Source organism: Notamacropus eugenii, chromosome 6, assembly GCF_028372415.1.
Source record: "Notamacropus eugenii isolate mMacEug1 chromosome 6, mMacEug1.pri_v2, whole genome shotgun sequence".
Classification (NCBI taxonomy): domain Eukaryota; kingdom Metazoa; phylum Chordata; class Mammalia; order Diprotodontia; family Macropodidae; genus Notamacropus; species Notamacropus eugenii.
In genome coordinates, this window is record NC_092877.1 from 43,099,310 (window position 1) to 43,110,117 (window position 10,808).

At 38.1% G+C, this 10,808-nt stretch overlaps 1 protein-coding gene across 1 annotated transcript; it reads left to right on the forward strand.

Moving 5' to 3' along the window:
• The first annotated feature begins 583 nt into the window (after positions 1-583).
• LOC140512868 (olfactory receptor 5P80-like) lies at positions 584-1,522 on the forward strand. Its single transcript, XM_072622237.1, has one exon. It carries the CDS (start codon positions 584-586, stop codon positions 1,520-1,522), a length of 939 nt encoding a protein of 312 aa, XP_072478338.1.
• The last annotated feature ends 9,286 nt before the right edge of the window (positions 1,523-10,808 follow it).

A 10,808-nucleotide genomic window follows, 5' to 3' on the forward strand; every position in this document is an offset into this window, starting at 1 on the left:
AAGAGCAAAATACAACGAGAAGACTTAGAATCCAGATTCCCTATGTCCTCCTCTCTTGTGATTATAGAGCACAAGTGTCATCTTGAAAATGAAGATTTTCCTCATATTCAATTAGCATGAGGGGAATAATGTCCTCAAATGTGGAAAATTGTTCTGTGAGAGGTGAGGGATAACCAAAGAGACTCTGTTTCTTCGGGAGGGACTAACAATGGTGGTTACTTGTCAGAACTGCACCTACACGATTGGATATAGTCTTTCTATATATTTAAGAAAAATTCCTATATTGGGAATTCAACTATCCTCGGTATACTAGTGCGTTTTTTAAACTGTCTAAATGGCAAGAAAAATGGTAAATCACAGAGTATAACAGATCCATGGGGAAAAAATAGAGAAAGCAAATTTATTCATGTCTGCTTTGCTTGTGGGCATCCTACCACGGTGCATTGGAGCAAAGTCTTGGAGCAAGTGGCATGTCAGAGGTAGTCAGTGAATATTTACTATATACATCAAAAGACATATCCAAAGCTTAATCCCATACTCTGTTTTAATTTCCTTTTTTTCTAATAGGCTCTCTTTCCAAGACATGTTTGGCATTAACTGCACTGCTGTGACTGAATTCATTATTTTGGGATTAACAGATGATCCAACCCTTTGTGTCATCCTCTTTGTGATATTTCTGGGTGTCTATGCTGTCACTTTAGGTGGTAACTTTAGCATAATCATATTGATAAGAAGTAGCTCCCAACTTCACACTCCAATGTACCTTTTCCTCAGTCACCTGGCTTTTGTGGATATTGGATATTCCTCATCTGTCACACCTCTCATGCTCACCAACTTCCTTGTGGACAAGACCTCAATCCCTCTGGAAGGCTGTGTGGCCCAGATGTGTTCCACAGCCACTTTTGGTACCACTGAGTGCTTCCTGCTGGCTGTGATGGCTTATGATCGGTATGTGGCCATCTGCAACCCTCTGCTCTACTCTGCCAACATGTCTACCAGGGGCTGTACTCTATTACTTATCGTATCCCATGTGGGTGGTTGTGTGAATGCTTGGATTTTCACTGGTTGCTTATTGAATCAGTCCTTCTGTGGAACTAATAAAATGAATCACTTTTACTGTGATTATTCACCACTTTTGAAGCTTTCCTATTCCCAAGATGACCTTGCTGAAATTCTTCCTACTGCCTCTGTTGGGTCAGTAATTATGATCACAGTGTTAATAATCATAGTTTCTTATGTCTACATCCTCTTTTCTGTCCTGAAAATAAGCTCCACTGAAGGGAGATCCAAAGCTTTCTCAACTTGCACCTCCGACCTCACAGCAGTCACTCTCTTCTATGGCACCATTATATTCATTTATGTGTTGCCTAAGTCCAGCTACTCAACAGATGAGAATAAAGTGGTGTCTGTTTTCTACAGTGTAATCATCCCCATGTTGAACCCCCTGATCTATAGTCTAAGGAACAATGAAGTGAAAGGTGCCCTGAGAAAACTGATGAGTACAAAACACCTTTTTTCATGAATTCAACCCAATACACCAAGTATTTATTAAATACATACTATGTCTCATACACTATCTGAATGCAAGGATGAAAATGAAACATTCTCTTATTTGAAGGATCTAATAATCTATTGATATAATATCTTTGATTAAGCAATAGCAATGAATGGGTTTAGGAAAGGCAAGTACTTTAACCCTTTTGCCTCATTTTCCTCCTTTGTAAAATGAGCTGGAGAAAGAAATGGCAAACCATTCTAGTATCTTTGCCAAGAAGATCCCAAATGAGGTCAGAAAGAGTTGGACACAATAGAAATGACTGAACAACAACAATAATATTTGATTTTGATGAATTAAATTTGTCAATTTTATAACAAAGGTATGAAAATTCATGAAATGTTGCAACAAATATGCACCTCCTCCCTCTTCAAGGAGTAGGCAGAGATGTCTTCTCATAGCTCTTTGGGTCTGTGATTGTTTTTTGGACTTTTATAGGACTGCTTTTCTATTGATTTGGGGGATTTGTTCTTTCTATTTAAACTGTTAGATCACTGTGTGGTCAGCGAGGTGGTACAGTGGATAGAGTCCCTGTCCTGCAGTCAGGAAGACATGTTCCTGAGTTCAAATCTGTTCTCAGATATTTACTAGCTGTGTGATGACCAGACAAGCCATTTAACCCCAGTTGTTTCAGTTTTATCACCTGTAAAATTAGTTGGTGAGGGAAGTGGCTAACCATTGTAGTATCTTTGTCAAGAACATCCCAGATGGGCCTTTTGGAATCAGATATGATTGAACAACAACAAATTTCACTGTGTGTGTTGTTTTGTTAGTTAGATTTATCATCACTCTGCATTAAATCATGTAAATCTTTTCTATGTTTCTGTGCCACAATGTGTTTAGCCATTCCTCAAACACTGGACTTATCCTTTGTTTCCAGTTCTTTTCTACCACAAAAGTGGTGCTGTATACATTTTGAACTATGTGGGGACTTTCCTTTTATCAATGACCACCTTTGTGGTATAATACACCTGAAGAAATGTTTTATTTTTTTCTTTGGGATACCTCTTAGCAAAGAGTGAGGAAGGAAAGATACTAGAAGATATTGAAGTCATGTTAAAAGAAAAGATATCCATAAAGAATCTTTTAAAAACATGTTCACAACCTGGCCTCTTCCTCACTTTCCAACCTTGTAATTTCCTCCTATCCATGCAGTGTACAATCTAGTTATACTGAAATGTTTGCCTTTCCTGAAACATGACACTTCCTATTTTGTGTCTATATCCTTGTTGTCTTGTGTACCTGACATGCTTTGTGCCCCCATCATTGCCACTTAGTTCCATAGGCTCGTTTCAAGATACAGCTCAAATTCCATGATCTGCAAGCACATTTCGTCTTTAACTAGTATTAGCTTCCTCTCTGAAATTACTGTTCATCTACTGTCTATAATTTATATGGACCTGTGTATTTACATGTTATGTCTCCCAGGAGAATAAGAACTCCTAAAAGTCTGTGACTGTTTTTTGCTTTTTTTTTTCTCCTGTATTGCAAGTTACAACATAGAGCATGAAATATAGTAATCTCTTAAAATTCTTGTTGACTGATGAACAATTTGATTATCCTCCTCTAGGTACCCTCCAGATTTTCAATGTTTTTCCTAGAATGAGGGCAAGGATAAACATAATACTCTCAGCTCTAGTCTAAAATTTTGGATCTTTGGGTGTGTCAAACCCTAGTTTACTATGATTTTTCCTCCTGTGTATTTAGTCCATCCCATTGTTCTGTGGCTCTATATTTTAGCCAGTACCAGACTATTTTGATGATTATTGGTTTTTAATACAGTTTGAGATATGGTACCGCTACACCATCTTCCTTGATTCTTTTTTTTTTACTGATTCTCTTGATATTCTTGACCTTTTGTTCTTCCAGATGAATTTTGTTATTATTTTTCTAGCTCTTACATTATGTTACATTGTAATGTAATTTTTGATAGTTTGGTACTGCACTGAATAAGTAAACTAATTTGGACAGAATTTTCATTTTTACTATATTGGCTTAGCCTGACCACGAACAATTGATATTTCTTCAATTGTTTAGATCTCACTTAATTGGTGTAAAAGGTGTTTTGTAATTGTGTTCATATAGTTCCAGGGTTTTTCATAACAGATAGAATCCCAAGTGTTTTGAGTTTTCTGAAGTTATTTTGAATGGAATTTCTCTTTATATCTCTTCCTGCTAGACTTTGTTAGTAATATAGAGAAATGCTGGTCATTTCTTTGCAAAATGTTGACACATAAGGTACAATTGTTTTCATCATGGTCTTTTTGCAATTATTTGAATAAGTACTGCTATATGAAGTGAAAATGTCTAGTGAATTATTTCTTATTATTTTTGGCATAAGATAATATCTACTCCACCAACTCCCTTCTTTGCCTCTCCTAGATCAACCTTATAATGATCTTCCTATTTAGTTGTTAACTCCATTTTGTGTTCTGGTTTGATTTGTGGCAAAAGATATGATGTGACTCTTCTAAAATTATACCCACTTCTTGACACCTGAGCAAGAATCCAGTTACATTTACAGAAATAATAGCTCAGTTATCAGATAGCTTTCAATATCTATTTTACCCTCTGGTTCTAGAATATCAGGGCAGTTTTCCTTCATAATTTCTTAAAGATGTTGTCTAGGCTCTTTTTGATCTTGGCTTTCTGGTAGTCCACTAATTTTTAAATTGCCTCTCCTTGATCTATTTTCCAGGTGAATTGTTTTTCCAATGAGATATTTGACATTACCTGCAATTTTTTTCATTCCTTTGGTTTTGTTTTATAATTTCATGATTTTTCATAAAGTCATCAGCTTCCATCTGTTCCATTCTAATCTTTAAGGAATTCTTTTCTTCAGTGAGCTTTTGGACTTCCTTTTCCATCTGACCAACTCTGCTTTTTAAGGCATTCTTCTCCTTATTGGCTTTTTGGATCTCTTTTTGCCATTTGGGTTAGTCTATTTTTAAAGTGTTAATTTTTTCAAGATTTTTGAGGTCCCTTTTAGCAAGCAGTTGACTTGTTTTTCATGATTTTATTACACCACTCTTGTTTCTCTTCCCAATCTTTGCTCTACTTCTCTTACTTGATTTTCAAAAGCCTTTTTGAGCTCTTCCATGGTCTGAGACTAATTCATATTTTTCTTGGAGGCTTTCGATGTATGATCTTGGACTTTGTTGACTTCTTCTGTTTGTATATTTTGGTCTTCCTTGTCACCAAAGTAAGATCCTATAGTCAGATTGTTTTTCTGGTTTTTGCTCATTTCACCAGTCATTTACTCGACTTTTGAGCCCTTTGTCAAGATGGTTCCTGCCTTCAGTGGGGATAGCGGGTGAATTGTCAGTTATTCTATCCCCCCAGAATCTGGGGGCCTAGAGCTTCAGAAATAGCCCACGCTACTGCCCCTGCTGTTGGGTTGCAGCTGCTATTGGCTCCTCCTCCACCTCTGTAGACTGGGGTCCTGGGGCCAGAGTACTCTAGTCTCTTACACAGATCAGACAGGTTTTTTTTGCTGACCTAACAACTGGTCCTCAGCATTTGGGGGTTGTTAATTCTGGAAAATGCCACAGGTGCCAGAGACTCAGTCCCCCCAGGTCTGTTCAGGTTCAGTCTGTGCTGGCCTGGCCTTCACTGGACTGTACTCTGCTCCTACCACTGTCAGGGTAGATGCTTTCTGTTGACCTTCCAGGCTTACTTGGCCTCAAGATTTGAATCACTCCACCATTCTGTGGGTTCTGCAGCTCCAGAAGCTGTTTACAATCATTTTTTTTACACTTGTTTGGCTGGGCTTTGGGGGAGAGCTCTAGCAACTCTCAGTTTCTACTCTGCCATCTTAGCTCTGCCCCCACTCTGAGGCTGACAACTTTGCAAAGCTCTACCTCAGTTGAATCCAATACATGTACAAGTCAAATCATCACCCTCCTGATGTCATTGATCCTCTTTGAGAATAAAAGATGAATAACAAGACTAACAGGGGGTGGAGCCAAGATGGCAGGGTGGAAAGACACATATACTCTAGCATTTCCCCCACAGCCCAAAAAATACCTGTAAAAAATGACTCTCAACAAATTCTAGAGCAGCAGATGCCACAGAACAGAGCAAAAGAGATTTCCAGCCAAAGGCAACCCAGAAGACCAACAGGAAAGGTCTATCTCATGGGATGCTGAGCCAAGCAGAGCTCAGCCCTGGCTGCTCAACACTGGAAGGAACAGGACCTGAACAGACCTCAGGGGAAAAGTTCCCAGTAGGGATGGTCCCAGATACCTCAACCCACAAGCAACAAAGAAAGCTCCAAAGGTCAGTATGGGAGGACTTTCCCAGCTGGGCAAGAGGGAACGGGGTTCCTCCAGCAAGAGCCCCAGGCCACAGCAGAGGCTTCAGCAGCAGACTGCAGGTCAGGAAGCAACCTGGGTCCATTGTCCAAGCAGCTCAGTTTAAAGCCTTTGGCAGTAGGGAGCAGCTGATTGGAACCTCAGCACTGAGTGATGGCCTTGCCCCCACCTAAAACTCTGGGTAAATCGAGCAGCTGAGTCAAATCTCAGCCTTCAACATACCAATGGGGAAAGGAGGGGCAATAGGACCATCCTCTTGACAAAGAATTCAGAAGTCAAGTAAGTGACCTAGAAAATGCCCCAAAAGGGAAAAAAATAAGACCATAGAAGGTTACTTTCTTGGTGAACAGGTGTCTCCTCCCATCCTACTGGATGAGGAAGAACAAGGCATACTGTCACAGGAAGTCAAGGACCCTGCCTCCAGTGCCTCCAAAGGGAACTTAAATTGGGCTCAGGCCATTGAAGAGCTTGAAAAGTGAGTTAGCAGTCTGCTAAAGGAGAACCAAAAAAATGCTGAGGAAAATAACACCTTTAAAAAGGGGTTAACTCAACTGGAAAAAAAGAGGTCCAAAAAGCTAATGAGGAGAAGGAGGCTTTAAAAAGCAGAATTAGCTAAATAGAGAAGGTTTAAAATAGTTCTTTGAAAGAGAGAATTGAGTTCAGGGAAATGAATGACTATGAGAAAAATCAAGCAGCTAAAAAACAAAACCAAAAGTTTGAAAAAATAGAAGATAATGTGAAACATCTCATTGGAAAAACAACTGACCTGGAAAAATAGATCCAGGAGAGGCAATTTAAAAATTATGGGACTACCTGAAAGCCATGATCAAAAAAAGAACCTAGACATTTTCTTCCATGAAACTATCAAGGAAAACTGTCCTGATATTCTAGAACCAGAGGGCAAAATAAATATTGAAAGAATCCACTGATCACCTCCTGAAAGAGACCCAAAGAGAGAAGCTCCCAGAAATATTGTAACCAAATTTCAGAGTTCCCAAGTTAAGGAGAAAATACTGCAAGCAGCCAGAAAGAAACAATTAGAGTATTGTGGAAACACAATCAGGATAACACAGGATCTGGCAGCTTCAACATTAAGGGATCAAAGGATTTGGAATAGGATATTCCAGAAGTTGAAGAAACTGGGATTAAAACCAAGAATCACCCACCCAGCAAAAATAGTATAATACTTCAAGGGAATAAGTGTTCATTCAATATTATACAGGGCTTTCAAGCATTTATGATGAAAAGACCAGAAATGAATAGAAAATTTGACTTTCAAACACAAGAATCAAGAGAAGCATGAAAAAATAAACAGGAAAGAGAAATCATAAAAGACTTTCTAAAGCTGAACATTCCTGCATGGAAAGAAAATATTTATAACTCTTAAGACTTTTCTCAGTATTTGGTAGGTGGAGGGATTGTACACACACACACACACACACACACACAGACAACGAGTACATGCTGTGTTGAATCACAAGAGATGATATTCACAAAAAATAAAATAAAATAAAAATTAAGGGGTGAGGGAGAAAAATACTGGGAGGAGAAAGGGAGAAATGGAATGGGGCAGGCTATAACTCATAAAAGAGATAAGAAAAATCTTGCTCAATGGAGGAGAAAAGGGATAAGGGGGAGGGGAAAAGTGAAGCTACTCTCTCCACATATGGCTTAAGGAGGGAATAATGTACTCACTAAATTTGGTATGAAAATCTATCTTACACTACAGGAAAGTAGAGGAGGAGGTGACAAGTGGGGTGAGGCAGATGATAGAAGGGAAGTCAAATGGGAGAAGGGAGTAACTATAAATAAACACTTCTGGGAAGGGACGAGGTCAAATGAGGGAATAAAAAAATAAGGGGGGATAGAGGATAGGGGGCAATATAGTTAGTATTACGCAACATGATTATTATGGAAGTCTTTTGAACAATGACACATATTTAGTCTGTATTGAATTGTTTGCCTTCTCAGTGGGGATAGGTAGGGAGGGAAGGAGGGAGAAAAGTTGCAATTCAAAGTACTAGAAATGAATGTTTAGAACTATTATTGCATATAACTGGGTAATAAGAAACCCAGGTAATGGGGTATAGAAATTTATCTTGCCCTACAAAAAAGAGAGAAGATGGGGATAAGGGAAGGGTGGGGTGTGATAGAAGGGAGGGTACATTGAGGGAAAGGGTAATCAAAATGTAAGGTGTTAGGGGATGGGGGAAGGGGAGAGGTGGGGAGAAAAATTGGACACGCTACAAAGTGATGCGAAAGCAATTGTATTAAAACAATTGACTGAATTAATTACTGAGGCTAAATCAGAGACATCATTAGTTTGAGGAAAAGAATTTTAGTCTAAGTTTCTTAGATCTCATAGGAAGGGTGGGAGAGCGGCTGTTCAGCCTGGGCTGAGGTACGATTCTCTTGACGCAGTTTCCCCACTGACACCTAGCAGACTTTAAGCCTAACTGAATGCAAGTTGACAATCTACTCCTGCCTGGAACTGACACGAAGTTGGGGAGATATTGTTTTCCTGCAATGTCCCTACTCTTAGTGACAATTTCTTGTAGTCAAAAGGTTTATAAACTTAATACCATATCTATTAAATTATAGATTGTTGTTAGGGGAACATCCGAGGTTAAGTCTAAAATTAAGCTATTAAGCTTAGGACTTTATACCAACAACAATAAGTTAGGGTCCTTTAATTCTTAGTAACAGAGTGGAGACAATTAGGTCAAGGGCTTATGAGGTTAGCATGCATAATTACTATATGTATCTCAGTTGGCTAATGTCAAAAAAAAAATTCGTCTGTGGTCTATATTGTAAATGCTTTAAAAGAAGTATCACCTGACCAAAAGTTGAAATTGTTTTATGTGATATGAACTGTGTTAAAAATGAAAAAAAAAAAACAAAAAAGAAGACTAACAGCAATGCAGGAAATCCAACTCCAATGTCTCATTTTAGTACAGTGGGATTCCTGCATGCTCAAAGTATAAAATCTTGAAATACAATGCTCTCAAAAGACCATATCTGCATTTTGAGAATCTGCCTAGCTAAGCACAAAGAAATTCATCATCAGTAGACTGACCAGCTGGGATACAAACTGGCTGCCACAACTCATGAAACAAAGAAAAATATGAAACAGCATCATTGGGAGGGGTTGTTTGTAGAAGGTGAAATGAACCAGCCAGGCTGCAACAGGAGATGAAGGATCAGAATTCTCAATCTATTCTTATCTGACCTTCACATTTCTCAGGTGACACTGAGTCTTTTCCAGGCACACCCCTCCTCTTACCATCAAATGAAATTTTCTCTTCAGTCCACACTCTTGAATCTACCCTTGGAGGGTGGTTTTTTTTTTTTTTCTGAGCATGGGCAGAAAGGGGAAGACAATGTGCCCTACTGTGTAACCTTCTTGATTCTTTCACCAGACAGAAATTGTTGTTGGGATCAATTTTCCCTAAAGGCAACAATTAGATTTATACTTTTTTATCACAACTTGTGAAATTATAGAAAAAAAATCAATGTGATCTTTAATTAATCTCAGAGATCTGCAACATAAAAATCTTGACGTTTTCCAATAGTATGTTTTCTTTGTCACATTTTCTTGGTAACATGCAATTCCCACTCTCTCTTGCATCCCTTTTCCCATAATGCAGCACACATGAACCAGAAATTTCGGTGATCAACCACACTTTTACCTAATGCCATATTGCAATACTAATTGAAGAAATATGTGAACAAACTGGATAAAAAAAGAAAACTTTTCAGTAAATACAAGCATTCCCAACTAGGAAGAAAGAGAGGTAAAGAAAAGGCAAACCAATAATATCATTAGTGCTGAGTGAAAGAGTAACCGTGACTAGTGTTACCAGACAAGATTCTCAGACTGCCACCCCTGCCAAAATGGATAGAGCTCTAGATGCTGTTTAAATGCAGCCACCATACCTGTTCCATTCCCTCTTGAAATTCTTGTACATTATGACCAAGCTCACCCTCTCATCTGTGCACAACTTGCTTTTAAAAAAATTTTTCAGGGAGAAAGAGCAGGATCAAGAGTGTAAACCATGTGAAAGTCCATCCTGGTTTTGAGGAAGGACCTTTAGGATGCAGTTTAGCATTAGGTAAGTCTCAGACTCATCTATCTGCTGTGCAACATTTGAATGTGAACTTGGTAAAGAAGAATGATACATAGAAACTGTAGTGAATATGAGTCTAATCTGCCCAGGGACAGAGGAGGTATAGAGGAGAATGTGCTCCTTCTGTAGATATTGAGGAGTATGAAATATTGGTACTTCTGTGCTTGCTACATCTTCTGAGTAAATATCCCTGTGTAAGGCCTCGTTGATATTATTTGGACAAATGGAACTAGGGGAGTAACAAGTGTCAGCTACCAGAAAAACACATTGCAATGGGGCTTCAGCCCATAGAATTAGATAAAATCTCCCCATAAATACTCAATGGCATCTTAGAAATCTGAAGGGAATGTTTAACTGGCATAGCTGTGAAACAATAAGTCCTGACCAGGCCCGTTTATAAATATTTTCTTAGCTATTATTACTCCAAATATTATGGGATTTTTTTCCTAATGATCAACAAATCATATCATGTATTTTTGCTATAAATCAAACCAGAATGCAAGAGGAAATTGTAACTTCTTGGAAGATAATTCTGAAATTTTTTTTTTTTTTTGAGAAGTAAGAAGTAAGGTGGTGGAGTTGATATTACCTTTTCCTAAAAAGAAAAAAAAATTGCATGAAGCATTTTTTTCATTTATATCTTAGAAATTTTCAAAATAACTTGCAAAAAGACCACCGCAAAAATAATTGTAATGTATGCCTCAACATCTTTTACAAAGAATGAGAGAGTAGAAAAATTATTACATATAGTTTTACATATTTACATATATTACGTATAGTACAGTTACATCTATACATGCAGATATATAGAAT